The sequence below is a fragment of the Indicator indicator genome, chromosome Z, assembly GCF_027791375.1.
Source record: "Indicator indicator isolate 239-I01 chromosome Z, UM_Iind_1.1, whole genome shotgun sequence".
NCBI classification, from domain to species: Eukaryota; Metazoa; Chordata; class Aves; order Piciformes; family Indicatoridae; genus Indicator; species Indicator indicator.
The window spans coordinates 55,429,595-55,452,152 of record NC_072053.1 but is presented as its reverse complement, the minus strand read 5'-3'; the positions used below and the strand labels follow the sequence as shown (position 1 = coordinate 55,452,152).

General features: G+C 37.9%; 1 protein-coding gene across 1 annotated transcript; it reads left to right on the top strand.

Moving 5' to 3' along the window:
* Positions 1–737: 737 nt before the first annotated feature.
* HSD17B3 (hydroxysteroid 17-beta dehydrogenase 3) lies at positions 738–21,994 on the top strand. The gene is made up of 11 exons (XM_054397595.1): positions 738–765; positions 1,240–1,286; positions 6,802–6,877; positions 13,312–13,419; positions 14,129–14,196; positions 15,348–15,383; positions 17,550–17,584; positions 18,541–18,622; positions 20,683–20,748; positions 21,054–21,203; positions 21,884–21,994. The coding sequence occupies exons 1-11, from the start codon at positions 738–740 to the stop codon at positions 21,992–21,994; spliced, it is 807 nt and encodes a 268-aa protein (XP_054253570.1).
* The last annotated feature ends 564 nt before the right edge of the window (positions 21,995–22,558 follow it).

Below are 22,558 nucleotides of genomic sequence, written 5' to 3'. Positions count from 1 at the left end.
AGCAGATTAGTAAGAAATGAATCCATCCCTGTGCAGGAGACCTACCTGAATACAAGCTGTTTCTGAAACAATGCACAGGTCTAGTTTTGATTTAAGTGAGGCAAGGACCCCTATTCTATGCATGAGGTGAAGAGCAGAGTATAGAAATTTCTGTGCAAAATCCTTGTTTCTGCTGAAGGTTCAGAGATTTGTTTCCTTCAGTGGACCTTTTTTGCTCCATCCCCTTTACCAAGATCAAATATGGGTCCAGTCAAATTCATAAAGCTGAGATAATATGCTGTTTCTTGAGAATTATGAAAATTAAAGTAGGCAGGCAGAGGCTTGTTTCTCAACAGACTCTTGTTTTTCATCTGTAAGTCTGTTGGAAAACTCAAAATCCACTGCTGCTTCTCTGAAGGGTCTCTGTGAAATGAGAGAGTACCTGCTCTTGAGTTCACAACAAACTTAACTCTTCAAAATCACTTTGCTTCCCCAGAGCAATTTAGAAGTCCTTATTTTTTTTTTGTGTTGACTTATTTTCCATTTTACTCTGAAAATTTACCAGGTTTACATTGGAATTGCTGTGCTACTTACCTACTTTGTTTATTTCTTTATTTCTAAGGTGAAAAGAATATTCTTTCTATAGTTCCTTTTTGGCATTTGTTTGCAGAATATTTGAAGTTCAGGGTGCTTTACAAATGCCAAACCTTTTTTGCTTTCCTAGTAACAGTAAATCCAAAGTCCTGAGTAGGATAGCGATGAAGGAAGAACACTTTGTAGATGGTGGTAAGACTGATATGATGTTTCCTTATGGGTTTCTTATGTGAGACAGTGTTATATCAGCCTCAGTCAGCAGTTAGTCCTCATCTTCTACCATTCTGCTACCAGCATATAGTTGCAAAGCAGAACTTGATATAATATGTATATGGGAGAAAATTCTGCCAATGCTTAGGCAATTGACTTGTTGCTTGTTGCTGACTCCATTGAAGGTGACAGTAATATCTACCTACTGTATCAGATAGGTTACTGTTGGAAGATAGAAAGTGCTCAATGACTGCTTTGAAGACAGTCATAAGTGAAGTAAAATATTAAAAGGTCACAAGGACATCACTTTTATAAAATTTTGATTCTGTGTGCATCAGTAGAAGCATTTAGGTTGCAATGTTCAAGAAAGGCAGATGATGAAGATTAAAGAGTTCAAGAAAGCATGAGCTAAAGCAGAGCTCCAGATGTAATCCTTATTCTTTTTACTTTCTGCAGTGGTCACAGGAGCAGGAGATGGACTTGGAAAAGCATATTCCTTTGAGGTAAAATAGATTACATAACCTTAAGTTTGTTTTAACACAATGGCACTTGCTACCCCTTCATCAGCCTCCGTAAATTAGCAAAATTATCCTAGGATTCAAACCCACTGTGATAAACATCGTGTTTATCCTCCTCCTCATTATGTGCAGAATAGCATTACTCAAGTTCTGAAAGGAAGCTGGTGCTGCATTTCAGGGGAAAGTCATTCATTCCTCAGTGATCTCATCACACCATGGAAATAAAATTAGTAATCCGAAATATTTTACATTATCTGTCCAGGGTAGAAAGTCTCCTGAATTGTTCTTTATCCTTGAGTAACGCAGCTAATTGGCTTTTTTGACTTTCAGTGGGGTGGTCCAGCATTAAATACAAATGTATTTAAAATACAAATACAATACAAAATGTAGTTGTCTAGCCTTTATACTAGCAAACACATTTGAAAGATCTGTATAAATTAATATAAAATACAAGTTATGGAACTTATAAGGAAACCTAATGGTTTAATTAAGAATCTGTAGTTCTAGGAGGCTGCAGGAGGAGAGAGGAGCTCTGTGCTGTCCCTATAGCTGCTGCTGTGCAGTTACTGTAGCAGTCCCTTTCTATTCACCCGTGATAATCAACACTGAAGGCAGGGTGGCCTTGTACTGTCTTGTACCAGCCTAGCTATTACTGATAGTGACTGAACAGTAGATTTTCTCTTTGATGTTTTCATTCAAAGCTGGCTCCCTTTCCAGAAGATAAACAACAATGTACCATGAGTTGTTGTCTTCAGAGATGAGGTAACCAGGTAAAAATTAGCAGCCTGTAATATACAAGAGTTTGAATGTGACGACTTCTGCTTGTAAACTATATATATCTCACAGGAAAGAAAATGAGTTGGATTTTGAAATAATTTACATGAATTTAAGGCTAATTTTTTAAGCTATATGCATTTTTAAAGCACCTTCCTTATGATTTTCATTACTGGGAAAGGCAATATGCATTTTCGAAAGTGCATTGAAAATAGAAGGCATGAAACCACATACTAGTCATTATAGTTTAACATTTGGCGTAGTTGTAACAAATATTACAAGCTTTCCCATGAAAAAGAAGGGGGAATGTTGCCCTCTGTGTACATACTGAGTTGTTGTAGTGATGAGCAAATGGTAAGGGTCTGGTGAATACACAGGTCAGAGGGGAATGGAACAGCATTGAGACATGGAGAGAAATTATCTGAAATGCTTAAACATTTATTTAACACCACACCTTTGGGTGTAGTCACCTGTACATGCAGGTTACTTAATTAACTTTATATGTGAGCACCTGAAGATAATTTATCCATGTGAAGTCTGTGGGAACCTCTGAATGTCTAAATCAGAGTCTCTGTCATAGTTCTGCTTCCTTTGTGCTCTGGGTTATGCTAGAGTAAATCCCATTTAAAAGGCCAACTATAGAATGGAAACTGCTGCTTTATACCATGGGAAAAAAATAAAGCTATTGTGTTCTTTAAAAAAAAACCAAAAAACAAAACAAAACAAACAAAGCAAACAACACTTTCCTGGAACTGGATAGATTTTGTGGAACTTTTGTTCATTATTTTTGGCTTTTGTGGAATGACTGAGCCATCTTTATCCATGCTGACATGTACCTTCCTCCCCAGGTGATCCCTTTGATAGAAGCTGTGCTCAGCTACTTCTCTGTGGGGCAGAGCCCAAGCCCATACCACATGAGCTCATAGTTTGGCTTATCAGCTTGATGGCTGAGGTCAAAGCATACGCTTATGTGTGGCTTGTGGATAAATAATCCTGACCCTGCTGTTTTAATATCTGTGTGCCTTTGGAGTTTCTGGCTCAACTCTGCTGCCTTGCTGGTCTCAGGTCAGAGTACAAAGTTCTCTGATGCTCTTCTGGCACACTTCTCACTGTTGTTATGGGCTGATGTGAAGGCAACACTTTCTTGATGGTCAGTGATGGTCTTCTAGAGTTTGAGCTCACAAAATGATGACTTTCTTTCTGACACCTTGACTTCAGACACGGGCTGATAAAAATTCAGGGCTCCACGCTTTTTGATAGTAATATGGTAGAGGAGACTGAGAACAGCAGTCCTTGTGTTTTGGAAGGTGAGCATAATGAGGCTTTGTTTGGTGTGTTATGTGGAAATCCAAGCAGGTAATTCATTGGGTAAAACCCATCACACTGAGGTCCAGACATAGACTGCAGTATTTACTGATTCATTGCCCTTGTTTCCAAGGTTTACAGCTGGATACAGTGATCTGCAAAGTCTATTAAGCTCAAGCCCTGGCTGTGTGAGGAGCCTGGCAATCACGAGGACACAGAACTCTACTTTGTTGATGCTAGGACACAAAGTGTTCGGAGTAAATAATTGTCCCTTCGTTCTCCTGATCTTGCATCAAGAGGCAGGCTTGCAAGAACTTGAGCTTATCATCTTCTACATGAAAGTGCAGGTTTCCAGAAAAACTGTATTTCTGCTGCATCAGGGTGATTTTGAAAGACTGACCTTAAGTGCAAAACCCCATACATGTTAGCTGACTGCTGTGTTGTCGTAGTACTGGGATTTGGGATCTAGTTTACTATACTTCTTTTCCAAAAGCCAGGTTTCTGTTAGATTTGATCTGCTAATTCTTGGGCTGATGAGGTTTAGGCTCACCACACTCATAAGCAGGGACAAAATCAAGTCCATTGTGAGTGTGCTGCTGGGCTGTCACCTCTCTACTCAACTGTTAGCATTTCAGGTATGGGTGAAGTCTTACTTGTTCTGGTTCTCTGGTTTAATAACTATAGATGCACTTTAGTATCTGTTGCTGACCTAGCACCTCAAATGTGATGAGACCATGCCATACTCTGAGATGTAAGGTTTAGTCTCTGTGTGTTTCTCTTCTGATGTCAGGGTGAAACCACGATGTTGGTAGCTCACATGGTCACCATTTTTGTTGCAGTTACTAGTTCATAACTATCTAACAAGTCAAGTCAGTGCTTGTGTTTAGTCAGTGTTTCAGCAAACCATTTTGAGACAGGCACTTCATTCGTTTATTAATACAACAGTTTCTCAAATTTTAGAGCTTTGTTCCATTTCATGAAATTGTACTTAATTTTCCTGCAAATTCTGCTTGATCATTCTTCATTACTAACCCCATTTCTAAATACTAAATTATCATAATTAATTATGGCTGGAGTCAGTGATTTTACATTTTGGCAGACTGAGAGTCAGGAGCATTTTAGTCCTTTGCCACTGGGAGTCAGGATTTCCTAACCCAACCAGCTTCAAGTTACGTATTGCTGGAAGCCAGTACTTACTCTTAACTGTCAGGGGAAATACCATTGTCTAAGGCCAAAGCCTTTGTATGTTCAGAAAAATGCTTTCTGCTCAAGAAACAGACATGAAGAGTTACCTTTATTTCAAATGTGGTAGTGTTAAGTCTGGATTGACCTTTCTTTTCTATGCACAGTTCTTTTTGTTTGCTTGAGAGTACACTGGAATTGCACGGTAATTACAATGTCCTACATACTTAATTTCTGAAAAGGATGTACGTTTTCCATCTGGGTGAGGAAGCAAAAAAGAGTAGTCAGGTCTGTAGCCTGATTTGCCCTGAGAAATGGCTGCTACATCCTTACACTTCTGGTTTGTCTGTTATATGGCAGCAAGGGAGAGTCCTCTCACCTGATGGTTAAAAATTCCTTAAGATTTCCACAAATATGTGCTTTTATCTGAAATACAATGCAATCTTAGAAACAGGAATAACTTTTTACATGGATTTCAGGAGGAATTTTTCTACCATATGAAACACAGAGACATAGCCAAGATTATACTGAGAACCACATTGAAGCAGAACTGTTTACTTTTTTTATAGTTAGTATTTGGTCTTGTATTTGTAGGCACAAAAATTGAAATAATCCCCATTCAAACATTCACAATGGCAGTAATGAGCAAGTGACCATGGAAACAGAGACCATGTGTCTGATTTGAAAGAACTTGAGTCAAGCTCATTGTGGGTAAAGGGATATCTGCTACTCTGTAGGCAATTGGAGTTCTCCTCCTGAGAACTTCAAATGGAACTCTTAAAAGATGTTTTCAAAACTGCTAAGTGTCTAAATTTGTGCAGGTCTTTTTGGAGCATCAATCAATTACTTTACAGGGTCCCCAAAAGCACAGAATGGTGAGCACAACCTTTGTGCTGAAAATGAAAGTGATTGCTGCTGACGCATTTAATAGACAGTCTGCCACTTGTACTTTCAACGTAGCAAATGTTGTACAAAAGTCCTCATTCCTTAACATTCTCTGCATTGTTTCAGAAATGCTCAACAGGACAAACTGTTTCCCACAAACGGGTTTAAGGAGAAGGCATTGTAGGGAGTCAGATGGGGAAATGAATAGGTCTTCAGTGTGTGGCCTGCACTGATTAGTTTCCTCTTCTGAGCAAGTCTCAGGATGACATTCAGATGATATTGGCTTTATCTTTTGTATTGAGCAGTTCATCTCTCTGCTTGTTCTGACAGTTATTTTTCTAGTTTCAGCTTTATCTTTCCTTTCTTTACTCACACAACTCCCTCTAGCCTCCACTTGTCAGTAACTTGGTTTCTAATCTGGGGCCATGATTCTCCCTCAGGCTATACTTAAAACTCTGATGGGATAGTAGGCCTCAGGAAAAGAGGAGAAAGTCATTCTCTATTTGTTGTGAATTTGTTCTTCATATGGTGATACCAAACTGACTATAAACAGACTGCTGCAGTCACAGCTGTATACTCCAACTATTGCCAACATCTTTGTGGATGTACTTGTGTGTGATTGTATTTTGAGTTTTTATGGATGAACTTAACATATTCCCCTTGTTTTTTATTTTATTTTCAGTCTGCATATATTGGGAAAAAACAACAAAACAAAACAAACAAACAATAAAAACAGAAACACCCCCCCAAACCACAACAAAATAGTTAAAACGTGTCCATCTGACCTGAACCAGATTTTATTTCTGTGAAGCCCAAATCCTTTCAAACTCTTGATCCTTCAACTCAATATGATTAATCTACTTCCTCAGGATAAACAAACAAACAAACAAACCCAAACCAAACCAAACCAAAATACATGAGGCTGAAAGGTGATGTTGTAAAACTGCTAGGAAGTCTTCAAAATATTTAGCCTCGAAAATCCATGTAGAAATATAAGTATGTTTCTGGGAAATATTACATTGCTTTCACTCTCTGCAGGGTTTCACTCATTTGAAATTGGCTCAGATTATTTTTGCTCATATTGTTGGGATTTGAATGTTGTTCAGTGTTCTTTTTTATAAGGGTCCAAGACTATACAGTGCAGGAGATGTTTTTGGAAGACTGTTAGAAAACTGATTATTGTTTACCATGGCTTTAGCATTGGTTGTTTAGCCACTAAGCAGGTGATAGGTGAATGAAAACAATTAAAAAGCCCCCCAAACCAGAATTTCCTTTATTGAAAAACTGGGGAAAAAAAAGAAAAATTATTGCCACCTTACTGTTTCCTAACGGCTTTTGTATTCCTTTCTTGTAGCTGGCAAAACGTGGATTAAATGTAGTTATGATAAGCAGAACTCTTGAAAAACTGCAGAGAGTAGCCTCTGAAGTTGGTAAGTGTTCGTCTCAAACTTACCTTTCCTTTTCCTGGCTTTACAGGGATTTGGAGATCTCTTCCGTTGGTCCAGTATCTAGTACAGCAGAATCTCCAAATATTGTTACAGATATAGCCCCAGGTGTTGCTCCAGTACTACAAACAATATTTAGTATGATAATGGTGTTTGAAGCTTTGAGTTGTACATCAATTTAAAAAATTATGTTATTTTTCAAACTGCACAATTTGATCTAATTAAAAAAAAAAGTGAAGGTGTATTCTTTGCTAGCTTTATCTGCCCTTAGAATCTGTAGATACTGCAAAGGAGATGTAATGCTAGAATTGCTGGAGGAATCTGTTAAACATTTTATGCTTAGGAAGACGTTACCATTAGGCTAGCTCTTGAAACACGTCAAAATCAAGTCAAGGTACCTGATTTGGTTTTGGCTGTCTGTTTTTAAAAGGTTTTCTAGTTACATTTGGCTTTCTATAAAACTGTTCAATAGCATGTTTTTAGAATGAATGTTCCCTTTTTTTTCTTCAAAGAAAATTAGGCATTTATCCTATAGAACTGCTTGCTTAGATACATTAAGATTGATGGTTAGGGTCTTTTTAGGAGTCAAGTAAGTTCATATCCTCCATTAAGTTTAAAGATTGCTGTAATCAAGGTTGTTCTTCTTACTGCCTCTTTTTCTACACGACTTCTATCCATCAGATTCCTTGATTCACAGTTTCATATCTTAAGCTTGTGTCACTCCAAGACTATAACTCTGTCAGAAAAGTTTGTTTTAAAGGTTTGGCAGCTGACTCCAACAGGTCCAGGACACTTACCTGCAGAGAAAGCAGTGCATCTTGTGGTGGCATAGCAGACTAGAAATGGCTGAAAAATCTTAATTTCTGAACCCACAGCTACCAAAATCAAGGACTGGACCCTTAAGTTTTTGGTCAATTTTCCCTCCCTTTTTTCGCAGGATAGGTTTTTTTTCCCTTGTGAAGTGAGACGTTTCAGAGGACCACCTCCCTGAACAGTCTCTCTAAGCAGTGGTATCTGTGAGACCAATTTAACTATGGCCTACGCTAGCCTCTTTTAAGTATATGGACATTAAAAAAAATAAATAAATTGTGGGAATTAGGTCAGCTCTGATGTAATTTCTTTGCAGCTAAATGCTAAAGAATTACAGTACATGAAATCTGAAAAGAAACAACCCCAACCAGCCAACCAACCAAAAAAGGCCAGATAGTTTACAGTTTCTTTGCATTGTAAACTATAATCAAAAGCAAAGAATGAAAACTAAGATTCCTGAGACTGACACAGGTAAGGAAAGGAAAAAAAAATGTAGTGGAGGGCTGAAAAGATGACATACTGTAAATTACACTGCATTATAATTTATTGCAAGGCTATCCACTGGCTACCTTCCTCTTTGAGACTACATTGCGCTGAATTGTGAGGCAGCATGTAATGAAGGACTTGCCACTTGCAGACATAGCTTATCCTACAAACACTCCTACTGCTTGTGCAAAAGTGACGTAGTATTCTCACACCTAAGGAAGCTTCACTGACTGCAGCAGAGTTATCCATGTAATACAAGGTGCAGGGAGGTGGGTGGTGTGACCTAGGAGCTCGGGTTTCCATGCTAACTTCAGCTGAGTTGTGTGTATAAAAAGTCTTCCCCAAAACTTGCTGAATTGGTGGCAAATTCCAGTGCAACCTTTCCATTGTTTTCAGTGAATTTTGGCTGGAGCTCAGGTTGGAAGTGAGTACATAGATGGCACAAACAAAAGAAAAGAGAGGAAGATACGGTGGTAAAAAGTACAGAGTAACTGACCTGGAGGCCAGTAAAGCCAGCAGGGAGTTCTGGCTGTGGGTTTATGCTAAAGCTTTGGAAATGTTCTGCTGATTCCAGTTTTCAGACTCAGACTTTACTGTAATTGAGCAGATGCTGGGAAGAAAGAAAGATAAATTTACTGTGATGTTATGTGACATAACATAATAGAAATAATACACAATAGAAACCAAAAATGAAGCAGAAACTTAACCAGAAGTGTTTTCCAAATTTACCAATTCTCATTGACTTTTTCTGTATAAACTGCTTAAAAAAGCAGTATCTTTTTCCAAGCAAATATTGTTACCCTGACGTAACACACAAGGAGGTTAAGGCATAGAGAGAACAAAAGTTCGTCAAGGGTTATATAATTGTGTTGCAGGACTGGACACATTACTCTTGATTGGGTCATTTTCCTTAGCAGCTACACCATGTACCTTTTTTTGCAGTCAGTTGGGCAACATAATTGAAAGACTTGCCTCCCTCTTGGAACTGATGATATTATTTACCTTGTTACACTGTCAACATTCAGTTTGGATACTGAACAATATAAATCTAAAGAGTCTAGACTGTGGGCAATTTCAGAGATCTCAGTGTTGTGCCACAGGTGTGCTTGAGAACAGTTCTCAGAGCTGGAGGAGGCAGAAATCCACAGTAACAAAACATTTATTAAAGAAGCTTTGGAACTGAGCCCCGGCTGTCTACCCAGAGCTTGGACTGGCAAGCTCTTTTGTAATGAAATAAAAGATAACAAAAAAAGGCTTGTGGTGTGTAGACAGAGAGAACTGCATAATTTGTGGTAGTGGGTTAGGGTTAGGGGACTGCCTATTTAACACATTTAGTACTATGATTGTGGAATATCGATCAAACCACAAACCCAGGAGATTAGAGATTATGGAATTTTACTAACTGTACTCCTATTTTTGTTTCTTCTGCTGTGTTTCCTAAGAAAGATGTACAGGCAGGACTAGTTCCTCACTGAAAATTTTTCTCTCAGTATATACATGACTAGAGTTGGCAGTGTTTGGGTGTTAATGCCAAACAAACAAACAAAAATTACATTCTATAAGACACTAAAATTATCCACAGCAAGGGTGGTGAGTTGTTTAGGTTTTTGTGTTGGTTTTGTTTTGGGCAGGGATTGGAGTTTTAGCTTTTGTTCGACTGATTTTGTGTTTTGTTTTGTTGGTGGATGGGGTTGCTTTTTGGTTTTGTTTTGCTTTTTTTTTTTGTTTTGTTTTGTTTTGTTTTTCCAGAAGAAACAAATCTTTAATTGAGGAAAGATAAGGTATGTGATCCTCAAAAAGTTGTAAAAGACACAGCTGTACCATTTCAGACTAGCTGAACTTGTGGTTAATGAATTTGGATTTGGTGATGCAGGAATTAGTTTACCCCCCTCTTTTTCCTGAAATTACACCTGTTGGTATTGAATAAAACAGTGACTAAAAAAAAAAAAAATTACCCGACATGGTTGAGAACTGAATGGGCCTTGCTCCCACTAAGACCTGTGAAGGTACTAATTCCTTTAGCTGTGCCCTGTGCTACAGGTTCAGTTTCCAATCTGCTGTACTGTGTCCTCTGCCTCTCACCCTTCCTGCTCCAAAAGCTAAGCAGGTAACGAGATGACTGAACAGCACAAAACAACTCCCTTGGCACATTCTTCTTAATCCTCAAAGGCTGTTAAAAATGCCTATTGTGTCTTACTGATCCCTTGAGGATGAAGTGTTATTGCTCACCACCGTTTTCCCAACATGAATTATTACACAACAGATCACTTGAGGTCCTTGACAGTTTTCTAAGTGCTCTGGTAAATAGTGCAAATTCTCATGTCTTTCCCCTCCCACCCTCCTTCCCTGACTGAGTTTGTATTCCCTGGTATTCTCTATCATCTTTTGCAACTCTGCTTTTACCTTCATTCTTTTTACTTTGTTTTGTTTCTGTTATCTTTGAAATGGAGTTGTCTTACATTTTTTGAGTTGTCCAAAAGACTTTGGAAATGCAGCCAGAACTTACAATCTAACAAAAATATTTCTCCCATCTTAAAATAGTTTAAAAAACATTTTCTTTTGTTAAAATAAATTCTCGTTTTGCTCCTCTCTCTGCAAATTTCCACTGAATATGAATGTCATCCTAGACTGAGTGCATTTCTCTTCATATTAATTTTTTTCTGTAGTATTTCAAAAGCATCCCTTTCTACAGAGACTTGGTCACTTCATCACTCATTTTGCTACTTCAGATTTTCAGAAGATCTTCATAACTCTCTGAATAGAAAGGGAGAGTTTTGGACAGACCACATGTCCTAACCAATTCCACGCTTCATCCTGACTTATTCTCTTGGTAAATTTCAAAAGGCATCACATTATACTATCTGAGAAGTAAGATTCCCAAGTGGTCTGAAGTCAGAAGGAGTTAGATATATCTTTCTTTATGACACATTTTATAAAACATCAGATTAAACCACTCAGATCAAGTTTTTAGTTTTCTTTAAATTTGTTTTCCCTGTATTTTCAAAAAAAGATGATAAGATGTCCTAACATTTGAAAATCTAGGTTTTTTTGCTTCTGCATGCTTAGGACTTTTAAAAAGAGTTGGAATGTCTTATTTTTTCAAAGACTTGTCATAAATCTTTGCCAGAGAGAGAGAGAGATAGACATGAGAAACATTGGAAATAATTTTTTAGCTCTCCGATTTACTGAACTGTTATCTTTTTCTGAAAAGCTGTCCCTGGATAATTAATTTATCAGCATGACAGTTTTATGGGGTTTAAATATATTTTTTTATTCATAAATGAGACAGAAGAAAGTCATCTGGAGTACTTGTTTGTTGGCTGACAGTGCTGGTTGCAGCAGTACTGTAGACAAGGGGATGCAGAGAAAGTCCAAATGGTTTGTTTGATCCTCATTTTTATATTGCTTTAGTTTTGGCTGCCCTCCTGATTGCTCAAAAGAAGGATGGCCACAACATCACTACACTTTTTAAGACCACCTCACTTGGTTTATAGAACTCTTCAATCAGAGGGTCAGTGTAGGTGTCTGCTCCCAGCTGTTGCTCTATTCTTTCCCATTTGCTGCCTTTCTACTAACAATGTCTTTGTCTTTATAGTTGTACTGTTTCCCCAGCCTGGAACCATGAGGGGATCATTTCCCACTAGAGTTGCTTTTATAGGTTGAAGGTTCAAAGGCTGTTTCATCCCTTTCATATACACAGCCACAGCTTTTTCTTCCTCCTCCTTTCTTCTGTCATGGAGACAAATGTCCTCTAAAATTACGCACAAGATGTAGCCCACATTTCATATCTGAAGTTGGAGTGTTTGATGTTTCTAAGATTGCTTGCATTACTTGAATTGTGTAAGGCTGTCAAGACTTGCAGTATATTGAGCAGCAAGGAGGAGTGACTTTCACTCATCCTTCAATAAAAGCTCTGTTTTGTTGCAAACTGGCCTGCTGGACCCAAAGCTTTCTTTCTGCAAGCCTTGGTCTCCTGCAAGGCCTCTTAAGTTCCAAATGTGCACCAAGGGATGAGGCAAGATTTATGGGTAGATATCATTCATGGTAGTGCTTTCTGTTGCTCCAAACAGAGTCAGTTTCCCAGACAGAACTCAAAGCAGATTTTCTGCCATCCACTGGCACCTAAATTCCTGCTGCTTAAAGAGTGTCTGCACTCCGATGGTCTGTTGACATTTCCAAGCTTTGCCTGTCACATTTTCAGCAAACTTCATCTGGATTTTGGTTGCCCATAAAATTTGAAAGCAGGTTTAGTAACAAGAATTTACAGTGTGAACGTTTAGTTAGAAGAGACTTTACTATTCCCCATTAAAGGAGAATTTTGCCTTTAAAAATGAGTAAATAAAATCCTCTACCTCTTTTCCTTATGAAACTTCGTGGAAAATAGGAACAGCAATAAATCAAACAGTGAGAAAAATGGTAATGTACAGCTGGACTTCACTCCTGCATAGCAATGACACTAGAATAATCACACATATTTCCCTTTCCCTTCTATGTAAACTGACCTTGTAATATTTAAGCTATATCCTCCCTAAAATGCCTTTTAGTACTGAAAAATCCTGAGGAAGGTTCACTCTACAGGAGTACAAATGTTGTAACAAAAGAGGAATGGTTTGAAAATGATACAGAAAAGATCTACATCACATCCAGCCGTGTTTCCCTCTTCTCCAATGCTTCTTAAAATATTCAGCTTGTACATCAAAACACTTTTAAATCATTCTGCAAAACTACTTATGTTGAGGATCTGCCATCATCACTTGCCTAATGTATGCTGACAGTGTTCGCTTATAAATATTATGATAACCAAGGGAAGAAGTCCTGTGTTGTTTATTTCCTTTTTTTCTTTTTTTTTTCTCTCTTATCGAAGGACCAAATCATGTTTAGATTTTTGTGAGGAGACTGCCATTGATTTCAGGGCATAAATTCATCCTATACTTGCTAGGCTATCTTCCTGAAAACAGCTGCGTACAGCAAGAGTGTTTTGATTGTGTTGTAATATTTCTTAAACTAAGAGAGTTTATAACAGGCATAATCAGCAGACTGATTGTTTCATTACTTAATTACAGCTCTCTCTCTTTCTAGGTGGGTGGAAAGAGGTTTTCTAATTTTTTTTTTCTTAATTACAGAGCAGACCACAGGTCAAAAGGTGAAGATTATACAAGCTGATTTCACTAAAAATTCAGTATATGAAAACATTGAAAAGGGTCTGCAAGGCTTGGATATTGGTGTTCTGGGTGAGTCATTAAGGTCTGTTAATTGAAGGGTATTTTAGGGCTCCAATGAATTAAACAAAGAATTGTATAAATGATGTGTCAGAACAGCTTGTTAGCTGACACTTAGAGCCAAGCATATAGTTTACCAAAACATTTGAGCATTACTTACCATGAACAAGTTTAAAAAGTGAATTAGGATTCTCCAAGAGCTGTTTCTTTGTACAGTTGCTTCTTTATTGTTAAACCTCTTTTGACACTTTAGAAGCAACATCCATCTCTATATGGCCTGAAGGAATTAATTTTCACTACTGATTGCTTTACAGCTGTGTGCAATTCTTATATTCAATCTGAAATGAGTTACAAAACAGTAATTGGTATGATCCATGCAGCAACAATGAAAACATGCATTTTGGAGAATTTTTTTTGCTTTTGTTTATTTGTTGTTGTTTGTATGTTTTTGTTTTGGTTTTAAAGAAAACAATAATTTTAATAATGAAACAAATAAAACAGCAACAACAAACCCAAACCAAGCAAACAAAGTCCTGAACTGTAGGAACAGATGGTTTTTCTGTTCCTTGAAGTCAGCACTGGTCAGTACAGAACTAAACAGTATTTCTCTTCACATACGACTCAAAAGCTTCTGAGTTTGGAGAAGAAACCATTAGCTTAAGTAGCTAAACTATGCAGTTTGTCTCGATTTGGTTCTTATCATTATATTTCCTTTAATTAGTTAACAATGTTGGAATGCTTCATAATCCTCTTCCGTGCCGTTTCCTTAATGGACCAGACATAGATGAGGTAGGATTACTCTGTGGGTTTCTACTCCAAATATAACAATGAGGAATTGTAATTCTATTTAACAAGGGACAGATTCTGCCCCTGCTACAGTCAACATATATTTAACTGTTCCATTGAGTGGGATAAGGACTGGGCCTAAGGGAAACTATTTTGACTTGTTTTCAATGCTCAGAAGAGCTTGCAAGAGAAAAAGAACTGTAGATTTTAGCTAAACTGCAGCAAGTAGTTTTATCTCCCAGTAACAGAGGAGAGAGCAGAGCTGATCTAGCAGGGATCAGTGCCCTGGCTCACTCCTCACCTGTAATGAATGTAATGGAATCCAGCATAGTTACAGCCACTGCTGAAATGTTTGGCTCTTATTGATATTGTTAAAACTTACTTTCTTTGGAACATCATTGCCTAAGTATGTGAAAAAAATTGAAAAAAAAGTCTAATTTAAACATAATTTACGTTTAGTATGGGGCTGATTTATTCATGTAATTTAACAGGATTAAGGATGTGTTCTGGTTTTCCTTGCTTTTTTTACCTCTGTAGTATTAGCCATGAAGAAAACATGATTTCTAAATGTATTTTTTACTAGCACCTATCTCAGGATCCACATATTTTCATTATTACAAATCGGAGATTGCCCAAGCAGACTGCTACTCTAAGAGATGCATCAATATGATGGCATCTCTGATGCTGCTAGGACTTATATTTGCTTTCTGGTTTTTGGGAGGATGTCTCTATGTGGCAGTGCTTTTGGTGCACAGATAGTGTAACTCTGTCACTGAGAGCCACTCAGTTTCCCTCTTCCTGGCACCTCTGTAATTTATTTCTGTGTGCATCCAGCTTGTTTTGTTGGTGCCATCACTGCCTGTATGCCAGGCTTTCAGACTTTGCCACAGACAATGATGTGTCTGGACAAAATGGAGGGCATGGAATCTAGAGCTGCAGAGCAGATTCAAATGCCATGTTTAAAGTGAAGTGAATCAGAACTTACCCGCCTTTGAGTATCCCATGCCAAAGGCACAGTCAGTGACAAATAAAGGCAAGCTATGACATTCTAAGAGCAGCTGCCTTACCAGAAAGCTTTTCAGTTGGAATTGCTAGCTTTATTATTTAGACAAGCTTCGAATTCTGTGAACTTACTGTTTTCACACTTCCTGCAGAATCTTGTCAACTGCAACATTGTTTCTGTTGTAAAGGTATGTGACATATTCACATCTATTCTACTCTGTAATGTATTTTAATGGAAAAAAAATTATTCCCACACAAGAGCAACCAGCTAGCTTTCCTGTATATTTTCATTTAACTTACCAGCAGATAGTAATTTTCAGTGTGAATGTCAGCATTATTCCAAGGCCTTATTTGTTTTTGATGAAGCTGACTGGAAATGTTTTAACACAGTTGCTCAGCTGAGATGCATCATTACACTGTGTCTGGAACATTTTGTAGAAACATGTTTGTTCTGCTAAACAGGGAGATTTGTTTCAGAATCAAAATCTTCAAGACATGAAGACATGAAGACTGTGTTTGCATTTTTTGTCACAATTCTGTTCTGCCAAAATATTTTTGTAGCAGTGCAGGATAGAAAGTCAAGGAGCTGGCTCCCAATTCTACATCGTTACCTCTTGGTGCAATTTCTGGCTGGCTGCTTCCCTTACAAGAATGTTCCACCTCTGGTTAAGCTTTGTATTGCTCTGTTGTTTTCAAGCAGCATGTTAACATGAACAAGAGCAGAACAAGAGCTTTGTGGTTCATCTCAACCTTGGCTAATGTCATTCTAAATATGACACAAAAATTATCAACAGATGTTCACGTTTCTTTGGCTAACAAACTTTACATCCCAAATCTGTAATGCTGTTTAATGACTTCAGATACTAAATCATGCCATATCAGTCAATTGAAACAAATTCTTCCATAAAGTACTTGTTGAACTTTCTGATCCTAGGTTTTATTCTATACATACACCAAAAGAACAGGAATACCTGCAATATCTGATGCTCTACATACATCTCAAAAAAAAAAAAAAAAGCAAACTTTTGGTATAATTTCAGTCTAAATGCAAAGGATTTCTTCTTTTACCATTTCCCACCATATACATACCTCAGAAACAACCTCTTCTGCTTCATTAGGGCCTGGGCACTTCTTTCCCCCACTGCTTCAGCCACGTCCTTTTCACTCTTTCATAAACATTCCCTTTCTTCTAAAATACAAGCAAGAAATCATTTTCCCAACCAGCATTTCTCATTATTAGGTCCAAATAATCTTTAAATCTGTTTGCCTTTTTTTCTCACCTGCTGCCTTAATTCCTGTTAGGATCCTGACCATCACTCCTAGCAGTGAGATGCCTGAGCTCCAGGTATGCCTGGCTGCCACAGATGTCAGCACTGCAAAAGCATGGTTACCACTTTTCTTGGAAATTCACCTTCACCCAAGACAATGTGATTCACCTGTGTTGAACAGTTAAAATAAGAATAGATTACTAAATAATTAGCGTTAGCAATACTAAACCTGGTTTTAGTAGCAGAAAATAGCTGTCTTTTCATGATTTTCTGTTGTTTCTGATTCAGGTTGTCCTGCGTTCAGCTAGAATAGTATTAATTTTCTTCACAAGAAGTCGGGAAGGGCTTACACCCAGCATAGTCAGCTGAACCAGCCAAGAGGGTATTCCATACCATACTGATGTCATGTCCACTATATAAGGGGAGGGCTGGGATGGACAGGTGTAGTGGGATTTCAGTGTGGATGTTTTCAGTGTGTGCAGCAAGTGCGAGCAGTGTCTGGTGAGCTGTTCACATTTTATATCACTCCTTTTTATTTTACATCATTAGTAGTAGTATTATTATTCCTGTTGTTTCTTCATACTTTGTATTGTTCTGTTAAACTCTCCTTATCTCAAGCTGCAGGGTTTTGCATTCTGCTCTAATTTCTCCTCCTCATTCTACTGTGGGAAGAGGGTGAGCAGTCATGTGAGCAGCTGCTTGGGGCTCAGCTGCTAGCTGGGCCTGAACCACCACTCAGGCAGAGCCAGACACAGAAATGCAAAACTGCTGTGAAATTAATGGTCTCCCTACAGTCGTGATTCACTATGGAAAAATCATGAAATTCAGATACAATCGGAAAGCCCTGGATACTGCTCAGAAGACTAATACTTGGAATTTTTTGACAATTCAGATGAATTGCAGGCCGTTAGCATTTCTGAAATATTGCCCAAAGATTTTAATGTGCTACATTTTAACTATTTGAACTGTATACATATGACTTAGGCTTGTACAACTGGAAAATCTTGTGAATAGAACAAGATCAGTTGAAAAAGGCAATCAGAAAGAGGCAGGATGGATGTAGTTCCTAACATACTTGTCTTACAGATGACAAAAATAATACTGAAGCAAATGGAACCAAGGTAAACTTTCCACCCCTCCTGTAGAATTTTCAATAGCTTTTTAGCTGCTACTTTCCATTTATTCAGTGGTAGCTATGCCTTTTCATAGTTAACTTTTTCTTTTCAGTATGTTAGTCAGTAAGATTTATTTCTGTTATTGTTAGTGTTATGTGAATAAATAATAGCAATAGCCAGAAATTGTCAGTCAGCTATAGAACAAGACAGAAAATATAAAACGTAGGTCTGTGTCCAGTAAAAACATGAGATGTTGCAGAAATGAAATGACATGTGATGGGTCTAATTAGGCAAGAATATAATTTGAATATATAATTGTATTCTTCTAAGACTGATAGCTCTGCTTGGAATAATACTTTTCAAACTCTGGAAGTACCTGTAGTACATCAGAAAGATTAATTCACCTATGCAGCTGAGGATCCTTTCTCTCCAGTACAGTGTATTTTACAGAGGTACTTAAACCATAAGATAAAGTCATCAGATGGAGTTTCTAGAAAACATTAACCACTGCATTTTACATGCCAGTGCATCGACACCACTTGATGCTGAAAGAATTGTTTTCAGTGATTTGTATGGAGTGTTGTGGATAGAAAAGCTAAAAGAAATGATACATGGAGCAGGAGAAAGAATGTGTTGACTAATAATCAAAGGGAACCTACCAATTCCTTAGAGGCATGAAAATCTTCAGTGGCATTTTTTGCTCTATTAGATGCACAGTAGTGCACAATGGTTCTCACTGCAATAACTATTAAAATGTCACTTATGACATTATTCCTAGGTGGTTTTGATTTAACTGTATCTAACTAAAACATAAAAAATGAGTCTTTTGAAAGTGTAGTCTATAGTATAATATTAAGGAGAGGTATTTTTTCTGGGGAATAAAGTTGTTTTCCACTTGTGCAGGCATTTACTATAAAACTGTCAAGTGTAAAATAAATGTAACTATTTAAATTGAATTTCAGACAGAAAGGTCTTATTCTGAATCTGTCTTCTGGTCTGGGTACTTTCCCTTGTCCATTATACACAACATACTCAGCCTCTAAGGTGAGTCTTTCACATTGCTTTTTAAAGAAATATGTATTAAGTGTTTACCAAAGTCTTTGCATTAGCAACCTGGGGCTGTGTTTTCAGGATGTAAGTCAGTTGCTCACTGAAATAGTGAAGTTATGTGAATTATCACTAGCTGAGAACTAAGAGTCAGTGAAGCTACATAAATGAAATCCAGGTGAATTTATGGCACTGGAGCACGTGCCCTCTGAGGAGAGGCTGAGAGACCTGGGGCTGTTTAGTCTGGAGAAGAGAAGACTGAGAGGGGATTTAATAAATGTTTACAAATACCTGAGGGCTGGGTGTCAGGAGAGAGGGATAGGCTCTTCTCCGTTGCACCCTGTGATAGGACAAGGGGCAATGGATATAAACTACAGCACAGGAGGTTCCACCTCCACGTGAGAAGGAACTTCTTCACTGGAACAGGCTGCCCAGGGAGGTTTTGGAGTCTGCTTCTCTGGAGACTTTCAAAACCCATCTGTATCTGTTCCTGTGCTAAATTCTATGGTCCTGCTCTGGCAGGGGGGTTGGACTCAATGACCTTCATAGGTCCCTTCCAACCCCAAACATCCTGTGATACTGTGATCATTGGAAAATTTTTGTCTTTCATTAAATAGTATTATACCAGTGCTAACAATCTGTCCTCATGCTGGGAAGTGATAACTTTTGCCAGACTGAATTAACTAGTGTACTCAAAACTCTAGATGCAGAAAAGTGCTTGATTTTGCTTAGGGAACCAAAAATAAAATTCCAGGTAGTAAAATCAGCTTGGTGGTGAGTTGGCTGACTTCACAGATTTCCATTTGTCCTTTTTCTATGCATTAAAACCTCAGAGCTTATAAAAATGGGAAGCGAATGGTTTTTACGGAAACTCCTAAAGCAACTTGCTTATCTCAGGTTTCCTACAAATGAAAAATTCTAACAATAACTGCTTGAAGACAGATAAAGTTCAGCTTTAAAAGAAAAAAGTAGTTATTCTTGGTAAGAAAGTCTAGTTTTCCATTTCCTTAGTCTCTTTTTAATGTAAGTTTCCCATTATTCAAAACTTGAACTAAATTCAAACCAGACTATTTCAGTTCCTTAAAAAAAAGTTTAGTTAACATTATTCAAAGTGATATGGTACATTGTTTGTATTATCTTCTTGGATATCTTTTTACCCTTGTTTCTTTTTAAGTGGACTTTTTTTGCAATGCCCTGAAAGGAAACTGTCTTATTTGTAGGATATTGATGTTTTATGCAATATCACAGCACTACCAATGTTTAAATTGTACAACCTATCAAATTATGGTGTTGAAACACTTGCTGTCTTTTTTGTCTCCTTAGTAGGGCTTTCACACTTTTATTTGGAGAAGAGGAATCCAACATTGTCCAGTTTCTGAACATTTCTCAAAGCTATAAGTTCTAAAATCAATCTTAAAAGAATTTAAACTTCCACACAAAGAAGTTAGTGTATGCATACCCTTCATGGTGCAGAGAAGCACTGGAAAGATAAACCTTAAGGGCTGAAGCTATAACCTCCCTCTGTCCCAACTCTCAAATACCTGACACTGAGAATCATATTTGTGCACTATGCTGACAGGTATACACTGAAAGTATGAGCTATATTTCACTGCTTTTTAAACTTTTTAATCCCACCCCCCCTCCCCCAAGCGAAACAACAGTATAAGCAATGAACTGGGAGAGCATGTGTCAGCCCAAGATGAGAGCCACATGAAACAGTAGCTCGAATAAGTGAGACTCAATTATTTATATCTCTGCATTTTCATAAATGCGACAAAAGTTCAGTCCAGTCTGCAGTAGTAGTTGTTTCGTATCTGGCTTGAGACAATTCCAGGCCAATCCTTTTTTGGTGCAGATGAAGGATCAGTTTTGCCATTGCTCATATGCACTAGCAGAAACCGTCCAGCAGAGTTTGTATCTTTGCTGTTCAACACTGCACTGTGCCTTAGGTTGTGTGTTGCTTGGTCATTTTTGTTAAGGACCTGTTCACATATGTTTCTGAGTATATGTGAAAGAACATAATTTCCTATGTTAATGTTTGTTTTATTTCATTCTAGGCTTTTATAAGCACTTTCTCCAAAGCACTACAAGCAGAGTATAAAGCAAAGGGAATTATCATACAGGTGAGCCTATATCTTGCCATATTTGCCTTCATTTTAGCAATTTCTTCAGTTATATCTGAGATGCCTAAATCTGCATAGTGTAGCCATCCTTGATGAAGTGCTGGCTGACCCTGACAAAGCTCTGTCTCCTCCCTGCATGCAGCTATTCTTCCTTATTCTGTCACATTGCCATTACTTATTCCACATAGCACTTTAGTCCCTTGCAAATACCTGTTCCAGTTTGTTAGCTGCCCCGTGATGCTTCAAAGCGAATGGCCTTATGTAAGTGTTAGATGACATTACATTGTTATGATTTCTTGTTTTAGGCACTGACCCCTTACGGTCTTTCTACTCCAATGACAATGTACCAAAAACCTGGTCTTATTACAAAGACGGCAGAAGAGTTTGTTCGTGAATCACTGAATTATGTTACCTTTGGAGATGAGATTTTTGGATGCTTAGCTCATGAAATGCTGGTAATTGAATTTGAGAGTGTGTGAATGTGTTCCAAAGACTGAACCAAGGCTGTCTGGCCTTGGCAGGTTCTTTTGACTTATTTCAGAGAATTTAGGATTGGACATCAACTAAGAAATGGTGAATAGGTTGTTAAGGTTACTATGGCACCAGTAAACTATGAAGAGAGTAATGCACAAGTAAAGCACGGTGGTAGCAGCACAGGGTGGCTTTCTCTGCTTTTTTGTCTCCAGCTGAGCTCAGTTTGATATTTGGTTGATTTTTACCTGTTCTCTAGCTGCTTGTTTTCATGAGCCTGTTAGGAATATTTCTGAGACGTATACTCCTTTACAGAAATTGTCCAGCAGATTCAAAAGTTGTTAGTGGGGAAGGAGCTAAAACCAGAGTGTGCTATCACATAAACATTATTTCCTTAGCATACCGAGCTAAAAAAAATAGAATAAATATTTATACACGGCAGCTGTTGATGAGCAGTAAATGAAAGTACAGGGAAGAGGAAGGATTAGCTAAAAACTGAGAGGAAAGAACATTTACCTCTAAGAGAAACATATATGCTGAAAGTATAAAGTAAAAGCTTTTACATTTGATGTTTTCTGTGATCTTTCTGAACATTCAGTTAATTTATTTCAAGAGGTTCCTTTAACCTTTTTCCTTTGTATTTTTTTGCTTAATTATTCTGAAGGCGTGTGTCCTGCAGTTCATCCCTTTATGGGTATTCCACAGCAACAGACTTCAAGAAGCAGTCCTGCGTGAATTTACCAGTTATCTGAAGAAGAGGTGGAGGAACCCCTAACAGTCATTTTTTTTTCAGAAGATGGGGAACTTCAACAAGATGCCTTTTACTGTGTCTCTGTGTGTGTGAATGTGAAAAGAATTAAACCAGTTCGAAATGCAGCTCCACTGAAATCACCTATGGCATGCTATGTGATTTGATCCAGTGAGTCTATTAAGTAAATTAATTCCTGTCCTTTTACAAAGACCATAAAATTTGTTAAAGCTGTTCCAGTAACTTCCGTGGGCCTTAGGTGCCTGTTTAACTAATTTGATATCCTTCCATTATAAGGTCAGTCATCTAGTGGATGAAGGCAAAGGTGGTGAATGTAGTTTTTCGTGATATTAGTAAGGCTTCTGAAGCTGTCTCTCTCAGCATTCTTCTGGACATGTCCAACTGTGAGATGGGTGGGTTTATGGTGTGCTGAGTGAAGAACTGACCAAGTGACAAGCCTAACGGTTGTCAGACATCAACCATGTTGGTCAGTGTTCAATTCTAGGGCAGTTCTGTTCAACGTGTTTAGCAATGATCTGGGTGCACCATGAGCAAGTTTGCTGGTGGTACAAAACTAGGAGGTGCTGTTGT